This window comes from Oncorhynchus keta, chromosome 22, assembly GCF_023373465.1.
Source record: "Oncorhynchus keta strain PuntledgeMale-10-30-2019 chromosome 22, Oket_V2, whole genome shotgun sequence".
In the NCBI taxonomy this organism is placed as follows: domain Eukaryota; kingdom Metazoa; phylum Chordata; class Actinopteri; order Salmoniformes; family Salmonidae; genus Oncorhynchus; species Oncorhynchus keta.
Window position 1 is genome coordinate 36,412,996 of NC_068442.1, and position 12,887 is coordinate 36,425,882.

General features: G+C 42.3%; 1 protein-coding gene across 1 annotated transcript; it reads right to left on the reverse strand.

Annotated features, from left to right (window-relative positions):
* Positions 1–4,258: 4,258 nt before the first annotated feature.
* LOC118374753 (kelch-like protein 23) lies at positions 4,259–7,998 on the reverse strand. The gene is made up of 3 exons (XM_035761236.2): positions 6,884–7,998; positions 6,284–6,695; positions 4,259–6,162 (listed from the first exon to the last, which is right to left on the reverse strand). Exons 1-3 carry the CDS (start codon positions 7,845–7,847, stop codon positions 5,859–5,861), a joined length of 1,680 nt encoding a protein of 559 aa, XP_035617129.1. The 5' UTR covers positions 7,848–7,998; the 3' UTR covers positions 4,259–5,858.
* Positions 7,999–12,887: the final 4,889 nt, after the last annotated feature.

Sequence of the window (12,887 nt, forward strand, 5' to 3'; positions counted from 1 at the left end):
GAAAGATGTTTGTTTCTGTCGGCGCGATGCGTGGAGAAACCCGTTGTCTGCACCGCATCGGATAGCGTTTCTCCAGTGAGCCATGTTTCCGTGAAGCAGAGAACGTTGCAGTCTCTGATGTCCCTCTGGAATGCCACCCTTGCTCGGATTTCGTCAACCTTGTTGTCAAGAGACTGGACATTGGCAAGAAGAATGCTGGGGAGTGGTGCGCGATGTGCCCTTTTTCGGAGTCTGACCAGAATACCGCCTCGTTTCCCTCTTTTTCGGAGTCGTTTTCTTGGGTCGCTGCATGCGATCCATTCCGTTGTCCTGTTTGTAAGGCAGAACACAGGATCCGCGTCGCGGAAAACATATTCTTGGTCGTACTGATGGTGAGTTGACGCTGATCTTATATTCAGTAGTTCTTCTCGACTGTATGTAATGAAACCTAAGATGACCTGGGGTACTAATGTAAGAAATAACACGTAAAAAAACAAAAAACTGCATAGTTTCCTAGGAACGCGAAGCGAGGCGGCCTTCTCTGTCGGCGCCGGAAGTAAAAAGGCAAGGCTTGAGGAAGGGTTCATTTACTGTTTTCTATGACACTACTTCCTGATTTTCAGAATAGTCCACAATACCCTGTTTGTTACTTTAGATTTCTTCCAGCCTTTCCTTTCCTAATACTTCTTCAGATTACTTGATCTGCAAGATCTGCACATCTTCTGGGCCTGGCTGATCCTACGCATGGTCTACAAGTTTGTCTTCATGGGCAAGGTAAGTAGACTAAAATCATCATCATTTACCTTACAGCCTAGTAGGGATTTCATTGGTACCATGATACAGTACAATAATAGATTATTTGTCAGAAGTAGCTTGGTGCTGAATCCTTGTATTAAAGCCCATAATGATAGAAATTGACAGTTACACTATACATTATCTTCATTGATTTATTTATTCTCTGTATGGACGTGTTTCATCCTAAAAGTTCAACACACAGCAGACAAAACGTGTCCCTACAGAGAATACATGAATCATTGAAGATTATTATGGTGTACAGTCCTTTTCTTTCAATATACAGTACATATAAGTGTCCCAGAGTACTACCTTTCGAGCATAGTGTTTGTAAGATTTATTGGCATTATCAATAATTTCTCTTCTGTACCATCTGGTAATTGTCCGTTATTTTTTAAAACCCTTTTTCTCCCAAATTTCGTGGTATCCAATTGGTAGTTACAGTCTTGTCTCATCGCTGCGACTCGGGAGAGGCGAAGGTAGATGAGCTGTGCGTCCTCTGAAACACAACCCAACCAAGCCGCACTGCTTCTTGACACAACGCCCACTTAACCTGGAAGCAAGCCGCACCAATATGTCGGAGGAAACACTGTACACCTGGCGACTGTGTCAGCATGCACTGCTCCCGGCTCGCTACAGGAGTCGCTAGTGCGAGATGGTACAAGGACATCCCTGCCGGCCAAACCCACCCTAACCCGGACAACGCTCCCAATGTGTCTCCCGGTCGCGGCCGGCTGCGACAAAGCCTGCCTTATACCACTGCGCCTCTCGGGAGAGATTTACAACCTTGGCCTGTCACTTAAATATATACAGTGGGGGAAAAAAGTATTTAGTCAGACACCAATTGTGCAAGTTCTCCCACTTAAAAAGATGAGAGGCCTGTAATTTTCATCATAGGTACACTTCAACTATGACTGACAAAATGAGAAAAACAAATCCAGAAAATCATATTGTAGGATTTTTAATTAATTTATTTGCAAATTATGGTGGAAAATAAGTATTTGGTCAATAACAAAAGTTTATCTCAAAACTTTGTTATATACCCTTTGTTGGCAATGACAGAGGTCAAACGTTTTCTGTCTTCACAAGGTTTTCACACACTGTTGCTGGTATTTTGGCCCATTCCTCCATGCAGATCTCCTCTAGAGCAATGATGTTTTGGGGCTGTTGCTGGGCAACACGGACTTTCAACTCCCTCTAAAGATTTTCTATGGGGTTGAGATCCGTGAGACTGGCTAGGCCACTCCAGGACCTTGAAATGCTTCTTACGAAGCCACTCCTTCGTTGCCCGGGCGGTGTGTTTGGGATCATTGTCATGCTGAAAGACCCAGCCACATTTAATCTTCAATGCCCTTGCTGATGGAAGGAGGTTTTCACTCAAAATCTCACGATACATGGCCCCATTCATTCTTTCCTTTACACGGACGGATCAGTCGTCCTGGTCCCTTTGCAGAAAAACAGCCCCAAAGCATGATGTTTCCACCCCCATGCTTCACAGTAGGTATGGTGTTATTTGGTTGCAACTCAGCATTCTTTGTCCTCCAAACACGACAAGTTGAGTTTTTACCAAAAAGTTATATTTTGGTTTCATCTGACCATATGACATTCTCCCAATCTTCTTCTGGATCATCCAAATGCTTTCTAGCAAACTTCAGATGGGCCTGGACATGTACTGGCTTAAGCAGGGGGACACGTCTGGCACTGCAGGATTTGAGTCCCTGGCGGCGTAGGTCGGCTTTGTTACTTTGGTCCCAGCTCTCTGCAGGTCATTCACTAGGTTCCCCGTGTGGTTCTGGGATTTTAGCTGGGTGAGATCTTGCATGGAGCCCCAGATCGAGGGAGATTATCAGTGGTCTTGTATGTCTTCCATTTCCTAATAATTGCTCCCACAGTTTATTTCTTCAAACCAAGCTGCTTACCTATTATAGATTCAGTCTTCCCAGCCTGGTGCAGGTCTACAATTTTGTTTCTGGTGTCCTTTTGACAGCTCTTTGGTCTGGGCCATAGTGGAGTTTGGAGTGTGACTGTTTGAGGTTGTGGACAGGTGTATTTTATACTGATAACAAGTTCAAAAGGTGCCATTAATACAGGTAACGAGTGGAGGACAGAGGAGCCTCTTAAAGAAGAAGTTACAGGTCTGTGAGAGCCAGAAATCTTGCTTGTTTGTAGGTGACCAAATACTTATTTTCCACCATAATTTGCAAATAAATTCATAAAAAATCGTTTAAATCCTCATTCTGTCATAGTTGAAGTGTACCTATGATAAAAATTACAGGCCTCTCATCTTTTTAAGTGGGAGAACTTGCACAATTGGTGGCTGACTAAATACTTTTTTTGCCCCACTGTGTGTGTGTATGTATATATATATGTATGTGTATATATGATGAGCGATGAGGAAAGCGAGCCTGAGGAGTAGGCAGAGAGACTAGCTGGGAACTGAGAAAGGGCACTCTTAATTCCAAACTGGCTTTTCTTACCTGAACAACCTAACCAATCATGCAAATATGAACAGCAGACTGCCCAAAGCGTTTTCCTCTCCATCCACAGTATATGCTGGTAATATATAATTAATATACAATGCATTCGGAAAGTATTCAGACCCCTTCCCTTTTTCCACATTTTGTTACAGCCTTATTCTAAAATGGAATAAATACATAAAAACCCTCATCAATCTACACACAACCCCGTAATGACAAAGTGAAAACCGTTTTTTAGAAATGTTTGCAAAAACATAAATACCTTAAGTAATTCAGACCCTTTACTATGAAACTCAGTCACACAGCCAAGACAGCGCAGGAGTGGCTTCGGGACAAGTCTCTGAATGTCCTTGAGTGGCCCATTCAGAGCCCGGACTTGAACTCGATCAAACATCTCTGGATGTGTGCAGTGACGCTCCCCATCCAACCTAAGGGCTTGAGAGGATCTGCAGAGAAGAATGGAAGAAACTTTCCAAATACAGGTGTGCCAAGCTTGTAGCGTCATACCCAAGAAGACTTGAGTCTGTAATCGCTGCCAAATGTGCTTCCACAAAGTACTGGGTAAAGGGGCTGAATAGTTAAGTAAATGTGATCAGTTTTATTTATTTTTAATACATTTGCTAAAATGTCTAAAAACCCTTTTTTTCCATTATGGGGTATTGTGTGTAGATTGAGGGAATTTAAAAAATAATCAATTTTAGGATAAGGCTGTAATGTAACAAAATGTGATCAAGGGGTCTGAATACTTCCCGAATGCACTGTAAATGGCTTATATATTGTCAATGCAGTCCATTTGTTATTTAATTTACAGTTTCAGATAATACTTCACTGCAATTGAAGTACATTACTGTTTACTGCACTGTCAAAATAATGGTCTGGCCAAACAACAAGAACACTGGTTTTACTTTTAGATCAAAAGAAACAACCTAGTAATCTATGGCCTTTTTGTTCATTATACTAACAACTGACATTAATAACACAAGTATGATGGTAGAATTTAGAAAAATGTATACATTTAAACAATTAGCTTTTTATTAAAATTAAGGATATCTCAGGCAACATTGACAGCCTCTAGAATGAAATGTGCAGTTACTGTAGCTTTGTGGTTTTAGCTGACAATTTATACAAACTTCCCAAGCATTCTCATTTTTGTCATCAATTTGTCATACTGGCCATATTCCTTGTTAGAATTGTGATATCGCCCTCTAGTGAAGAAAATGAGAACATGCCTATTCGTTGGGGCGGGGGCAGGAAACTCTGCCTTATGGAGGCAGCAGCGTCATGACCAGGCATTTAACATTTTATAAGAAGAAAAAATAATGTTTTTCTATAATTGTTTTATATGAATATCCCTGTGGCAACAGAGAGGAGTTTGCAGCATGTTTCACCAACAGGTTGATTTACTCTGTGCTACTGAACTTTAATACTTTCTGTCACAAGCACTTGTTAGAAAATATGACAATGTTTTAGATTCTGTCTGAATCTATAACTGGAATGTCTCAATCGATACAATTTTACTAATCATATTGGTTACAGGAGCTTTTGCAAAAATGTGATGTCATTGATAGACAAAATGTTCAAGCACTAAACACATGATACTACTGTGCTGTGAAAAGATGGGGGTTTGGAATTACTATTTTGCCCAGAGACGTGTCAATCACAATCATCTCTATCTCACACTGGAATAAGAGATCTGTATGAGCTTGTCATGCAATGACAGCGATAATCATATGGGATGACTAAAGCACATACCGACCGATCTGGGACCAGGGTAGGAACACACTTCTTTGAGACTGACTATGTTGTTACCAGGGTCTAGGTGTGCCTCACACTCTTAATGCTGCTTTTGTACTGTAACACCAGTGTTACACCCTTATGTTATACTAGGGACATGTTGTTTCCATAGCTAGGGCTGACAGTGAGGCCTTGTGAAGAGCAGAATCAACAACCTCTGCATAACCAAAACAGTTGCTTTGTTTTAAAGTTCACAGTTGTTATGCTCAAACACATACAAAAATATCTTCTTAGCAAAGAGCAATTTCTCAATCAAGAATTTAGCTAGAACTGTCTGTTAGTGGTCTGAGTGGGGAGGGGAAAACTGAAAAGTAGCTGTTATTGGCAGAGACGTTTGGAACTCTTGGTCTATTAACTGTGAAATTGTGAAAATGATGATAATTCCCTTTTAAGAGCTGTTTGAGAAGACCGCCTGAAATGTTTGACTATTTTGGTGGGATGAAGGGCATTATCAGCATGTTCAAATGTTCACAACCTCATAGTGTGGAAATGTACTGCATATATAAAACACGGGGAAATCACATTTTTGACTGCAATGGGCCTTCCATCATGATTATTGGATGTTTATTTTATTACAAGTTCTATTAGTGCAACGATACAAATGGCAATAACACACATCTTGTTCTGAATGCACACATAACTTTGTTCACTCTGGCCAGTTCAACAAAATCAATAAATAACCTTTATCAAACTATTGATAAATGTGTTTGTACCTTTCCATTCAAAAGCAAAATCAATAGCTGATAAGTGTCTGACCATTTCAATAGATGGTGAGTGGATGTGAACTGCTAAATGATTACTGGCAACTCACCAGTGTCATGTGACCAAGCGCATGGTAACACAGCCACGGAGAGGCACAGGACAGGGTATGGCATTGTCTATTTCCATGCAGGTGTCGATGTAAGGATCCATCAGTATCATGTTGGGGAATGCTTTGTTCATTTTTCGCTCGCTCAGCAGGTAGATCTGCCCATTGACTGTGGTGCAGCCACCAAAGAACTTTCTGTCCAGACATTCTTCTTCTAGAACTGTCCATTCGTCTGTCTCCACATCTAGCCGCAATGCCTGACCTCCCAGGAGATAGAGGGCCCCGTTGAGCACTGTTGCAAGAAGGTCATACCTATGGGACATAAATCTATTTTTATAAGGAACCTGCCCCAGACAAAAGTCTGTTGATGCAACCTAGCTAGTTCCATGACTTTCAACCTAGCAGAACTAGTGCAAGCTCTGATTTCACTTACCTGGGCAGAGGGGAGTAGGTGACCACGTCCCATTGGTCCTCCTTCACCAGGTATCTCTGAATGCCACTGTACACCTCCCCATTCTCATCCAGTCCACAGGCGACATAGATACAGAAATTGCGAGCAACGGTGGCAGCCCTATCCACAGCCCGCACCATGGGGCTGACATCCTCCCAGACCTGTGCTCCCAGCGGCAGCTTCTCCACGTGGGCCACAGGCCCCTCGTCCATGGTGCCCCCCAGGACGTACAGCTCCTGCCCCAGGCCCACAGAGCAGTGGCTGTGCCTGGACTTCTGCAGCGGAGGGCCATCCACCCAGCGCTTGTTCCCACACTGGAATATCCGCACCCAGTCCACGCTGTACCAAAAGATCTCATCACGGAAGTTTCCTCCGGTGACTACAATGTTTTCTCCTGGGAGAGGAAGAAACAAGAGCCTGGCATGAATTACTTGAATTATGACTCCTATGGCTTATTCAAGTATACAAACTCCCGATAGCATACTGATAGTAAGTTCATGGATCACTTTAGCTGACTTAATTTATTCAGAATAAGAAAGGGCGTTTAACTTCAGAAAGGCAGTCAAATTGTCAAATCATTACCTACTGCTGCCACAGAGTACTGTGTGAGATTCTTCCTCTGAAGTGGTGCATGGGACTGCCATCTCCCACTGTGGGGGTAAAACTGGTAGAGAGACTGCTTGTCCTGGTCATGGGGCCCTCCGAGTATGTACAGTGTCTCGCTGGCCCGAGGTATGGACCTGCTCATAGACCAGCTAGTAGGAAAATTTTCATTCAGTTTACAGATGAGTTTGGCTTGTGGGTCAGACCCTTTGAGCCTGGTAAGCAAATCAGTGATGTAGGGCAGAGACAGGCTCTCTAGTCGCACCAGCTCCACCAACTCCATGAAGTCCTCCTCCCGACTGGGGTCAAAGGTTGCCCAGCGTAAGGTCATCTCCAAGGCTTGATCCTCCCTGGGTACAAATAGTTTATCACTGGCAAGAAGGTCCGCCACACTTTCCTTAGACAGATACATGAAGTCCTCCTCTGTGGCGATAGCAGGTAGGTGGGTTAGAGCCACCTCACGTGCTGCTGTGTAGAGCTCCCGGCATCCCAGCTGCCAAGCGTAGGACATCATGCCCAAGCAGTTGCTTAGATGCAGCTCTCTCTCCAGGAACTTGCAGCATAGGAGCCTGGGTCTCTCCAGCTGGAGGAAGTCTGCTGTCTCTAGGATCCTCAGGACATTTTCTCTGCTGAGAGATAGCTTGGATGTCTGGGTATATTCCATCAGGACACGAAACTGGTCCGCACCCACACCTTTGATCTCAACGTGGCGCTTGCCACTCTCTCTGCCGCCGCCATAGAAAAGTGCACGGAAATAGGGGCTCTGAAGAGCCAGCTGTTGACGGTTCACAAAGAAGGATTCTGTCTCTATGTGAAGAACTGTGTCAGGTATCATCACATTTATCTCAGCCTCCTCGTTGGAACTATCGTTATCGGGGCATAACACAGGAGAAGGTGTTGCTCTGACAGTATACGGCACCAGCTCTGGATTTCTGCAGGCCATGTCACAACAGCCACGGTCCTCCCCTCGTCTTACTTTCTCTGGTGCGACCTTTCTCTGGTTCTCTGTTGGCCACCAATGGGGAAAATAGGTCAGGTCAGTTTGCAAAACACAAGCTAAATATAACTGTGGCCTATGTGCCAACCAGACAGCAGGCATACCAAACTATTTGTTGTGGGTGAAAGGGGTTTGTAAAGACCCATGTAATAACATTGAATTATAACATTGGCTCCTTTATAAATCGCAGCTTTATGTGTTAAATAGAGAATGATCCATTAACATGTATTTTTGTAGCCCCTGCGTGTGACCCCTGCTCTTTCCCGAACATGAGAGATTTCTGCACAGACGGAAATTAATAAATATCGGGTCAGTTTTTTTCTATGAAACATATTTAGACTATGGAAAAAACACCTCTTTATTATTAATAGAATATTCTATTGTTATGGTCTCAACTACACACAAAAAAACGTCAGATTGGAGGACTAATCAGGTCAAACTATCACTGAATTTACAGAACAGTGAAAATGGCCGGGAGTTTGTGTTTTGTTCGTCTTGTTTGAATGAATAAACCAAAATAATTTAGCTAATTTCCATACATTTTGTAAAGGGTTCAACTTTTAAATATTTTTGTAGTCTTTACTTATCATTCCGACTAGATAGAGACACCTAACCACCAACTAACTATTGTATTTCTAGCTCTGCTCCGTGGCATTACATGTGGCTTGAGTCTGCTTCAATGCCCTCTATCTTTACTCACCAAAGTAAAATATGTTCAAGTTCTGACAATTCGACGCAATGTGCGAGCAGGCCCATGGGCATGCGTCGGATCTGCATTACGAACTGTGTGCGCATGGACAAGAGCTAGTCTGACGACAACCAGAGTGCTCGAACGTAGTTTATTTTGTATTTTGGACAAATGACAACTTGCGCATACTTAAATAAGTTTGTCAGCACTCCTGCAACACTTATGTTTGCGAGTAACGAAAGTATATTAAAGCTAGTCAGTAAACATAATTAGAAAAAAAATCCTCTATGGAAGGTAGCCATGTAATCTCGAACCTCAGCTGCATATCTAATATGCTGTTTATTAGCAGTAAAGATATTTTCGACTAAGCTTTACTTGGTGATATTTTCTTTGTTCTCGATTTGGAAGGGGCCGGTGTCTTATAAACCTCTGTGTCCAGTTGCAGGTGGAACTCCAATAAGGAGGACATTTTTTTATATATATATATGCCATTTATATGACATATATAGACATATTCAGAAAGATATGAAATTCACGTTCTGTGTGGTGCATACGTTGGATAAATTGAACATATGTGTTGACGGCTTGACAGAAATGGTAGCGGAAGGTGAATGTTGAACTTATGTTGCATACATTTCCCGATGAGGCTCTACCATTTTGCGCAATAACACAGTCGGTGTGATCGAGGTGTTACAAATGACTAGTTCATGCAAAGATGCCAAACGCCAGATCTCCAGCAGCTAAAGTGGCGAGGAACCTCCTCCTGTGGTGCAAAAAGTAGATTAAATATTTTTCAGAATATTCCGTTTTTTTGGAGTACCACCTGCAACTGGCCACAGAGGTTTATAAGACACCCGTGCATTTCTAATCAACAATGAGGAGTATCGCCAAGCAAAAGGTGGTCAGAAATTTGATGATTACGGCTAAATAGGAGCATAGTAGCGACGGCTATCACAAGCGAATTAAATTAATACGCATACGTTAAATTGATGATAGTCGTTTGATTTGATATCAGTTATATTAATCGAAATATGCAGGCCGTTGAAGTCGAGGCTCAACCCACACATAACACTCTGGACCAGAGCTAGCATGTTTCCAATCCACACATAACACCCTGGACCAGAGCTAGCATGTTTCCAATCCACACATAACACCCTGGACCAGAGCTAGCATGTTTCCAATCCACACATTACACATTGTCAATTCATAAGTTATTTCCTCTGCGGCATAAAGGTAAGAACTATATTTGACCTTTCAAAATATATTGACATACCAGTGAAATTTCAGGGAGGATGAGAAGGTAATTGTCACAGCTATTTTGACCTAGGACTGGTCATTCACGTTTTGAAAGTCAATGCACCTCAATTCCAAACAGTAATTGTATTCACTGAGTATCGTTCACAGCCAGTGGTGTCCTGAAGGGTTTTGATCCTCTGTTGAACCTACTGTTGGATGAAACAGTTCAATACATGTGCGGAAAGGGATACAAACTCCTCTGACATATTTAATTGCATACTCATGTCCTCTCTCCTTGCCTCCTTTCTCAAAACCCATTGGAGGAGAAGGTCAGAGAGGAGTAACCTGTCTTTCTCATCCATTCCTTTTTACAGCAGCAGGAGGGCTAGCCAGTAGCAGCACCTCCACCACCTCTCTCCTATTACTCTCAGGGGATGCATAGGGTTAGGGTTAGGGTTCTCCCCTTTATCTGTTCCCGAAAAGACAAGATCGGTGAAAGCAGTAGGACTACTAGAAATGTTTCTAGCATTTGTCCAGCTATTCTTTTTATTTTAATTGAACCTTTATTTAACAAGGAAAGTCAGTTAAAAACGAATTCTTATTTACAATGATAGCCTACCAAAAGGCCCCCAGCAGGGACGGCTGCTGGGATAAAAATAAAAAAAAACACATCACTTTTTAATATATTTTTAATTCACCTTTATTTAACCAGGTAGGGCAGTTGAGAACAAGTTCTCTTTTAAAAATGCGACCTGGCCAAGATAAAGCAAAGCAGTTCGACACATACAGCACAGAGTTACACATAAACAAACGTACAGTCAATAACACAATAGAAAAATCATTGTACAGTGTGTGCAAATGTAGAAGATTAGGGAGGTAAGGCAATAAATAGGCCATGAAGGCGAAATAATTACAATTTAGCATGAACACTGGAGTGATAGATGTGCAGATGATGATGTGCAAGTGGAGATACTGGGGTACAAAAGAGCAAGAAGATACAAATCAATATGGGGATGAGGTAGTTGGGTGTGCTATTTACAGATTGGCTGTGTACAGTGATCGGTAAGCTGCTCTGACAGCTGATGCTTAAAGTTAGAGAGGGAGATATACAGTTGAAGTCGGAAGTTTACATACACTTAGGTTGGATCATTAAAACTTGTTTTTCAACCACTCCATAAATTTCTTGTTAACAAACTATAGTTTTGGCCAGTAGGTTAAGAAACCTATTGTGTGCATGACACAAGTAATTTTTCAAACAATTGTTTACAGACAGATTATTTCACTTATAATTCACTGTATCACAATTCCAGTGGGTCAGAAGTTTACATACACTAAGTTGACTGTGCCTTTAAACAGCTTGGAAAATTCCAGAAAATGATGTCATGGCTTTTTAAGCTTCCGATAGGCTAATTGACATAATTTGAGTCAATTGGAGGTGTACCTGTGCCTCTTTGCTTGACATCATGGGAAAATCAAAAGAAATCAGCCAAGCCCTCAGAAAAAAAATTGTAGACCTCCACAATTCTGGAGGCATGTATGGCATGTATGGCATTCAAGCTCATTTGGAGGTGTCCAAAGAAGGGCCAGATGTATACTGAATGGTGTCGTCTGCGTAGAGGTGGATCAGAGAATCTCCAGCAGCAAGAGTGACATCATTGATATATACAGAGAAAAGAGTCGGCCCGAGAATTTAACCCTGTGGCACCTCCATAGAGACAGCCAGAGGTCCGGACAACAGGCCCTCCGATTTTACACACTGAACTCTGAGAAGTAGTTGGTGAACCAGGTGAGGCAGTCATTTGAGAAACCAAGGCTATTGAGTCTGCCGATAAGAATGTGGTGATTGACAGAGTCGAAAGCCTTGGCCAGGTCGATGAAGACGGCTGCATAGTACTGTCTTTTATCGATGGCGGTTATGATATCGTTTAGGACCTTGAGCGTGGCTGAGGTGCACCCATGACCAGATCGGAAACCAGTTTGCCAGTGTGCTGAGAGAAGGACAGTGTCTAGTCATACTCCAAAGTAAGCTCTAAACCTTCTGAGGTAGTAATCACACATGTGGGGAGAGGGGCATTCTTCTTACCAAACCACATGACCTTTGTTTTGGAGGTGTTCAGAAGAAGGTTAAGGGTAGAGAAAGCTTGTTGGAGACTAAGAAAGCTTTGTTGTACACACAATCCTGGGAGGGATATAAATGTAAATTAAATTATTATTTTTTTTAACCTTTATTTAACCAGGCAAGTCAGTTAAGAACACATTCTTATTTTCAATGACAGCCTGGGAACAGTGGGTTAGGGGGTCAGGGGCAGAACAACAGATTTGTACCTTGTCAGCTCGGGGGTTTGAACTCGCAACCTTTCGGTTACTAGTCAAACGCTCTAACCACTAGGCTACGCTGCCGCCCTAACCACTAGGCTACACTGCCTGTGCTATGTTGTTGATGTAAATTGAGAAGAGCGTGGGGCCTAGGATCGAGCCTTGGTGTACTCCCTTGGTGACAGGCAGTGGCTGAGAAAGCAGATTTTCTGACTTTATACACTGCACTCTTTGAGAGAGGTAGTTAGTTAACCAGGCCAAAGACCCCTCAGAGACACCAATACTCCTTACTAAAGAACAAATTCTCATTTTACAATGACGGCCTACCCTGGCCAAACCCTCCCCTAACCTCAGTGGTGTAAAGTACTTTAGTAAAAATACTTTAAAGTACTGCTTAAGTAGTACTACTTTAGTACTCTTTGAAGGACTAAATGTCAGTATTTTTTATTTCAACCACACTTTCAAAAGAATGCAGAGGCTCAGAAAACAGTGTTTTCACCCTCATACCGCCCTTCTGGAAACTTCTTTCTCAAAACTAAGGATCCAAATCACTTTCTGTGCATGTTATTTTGCACACACATTCAAGTTTTTTCTTTACTCTATGCTTTTCTCAACCTCCTCTGAACCCTCAACCAATTTGATCGACATGATGATGTAGCCAATGTCTCTGCCTCATATTTCTGAACAGCTGAAATAAAAACTTGCCGGCGATTTGAAAGAACATTCCAAAAACATATATATTATAA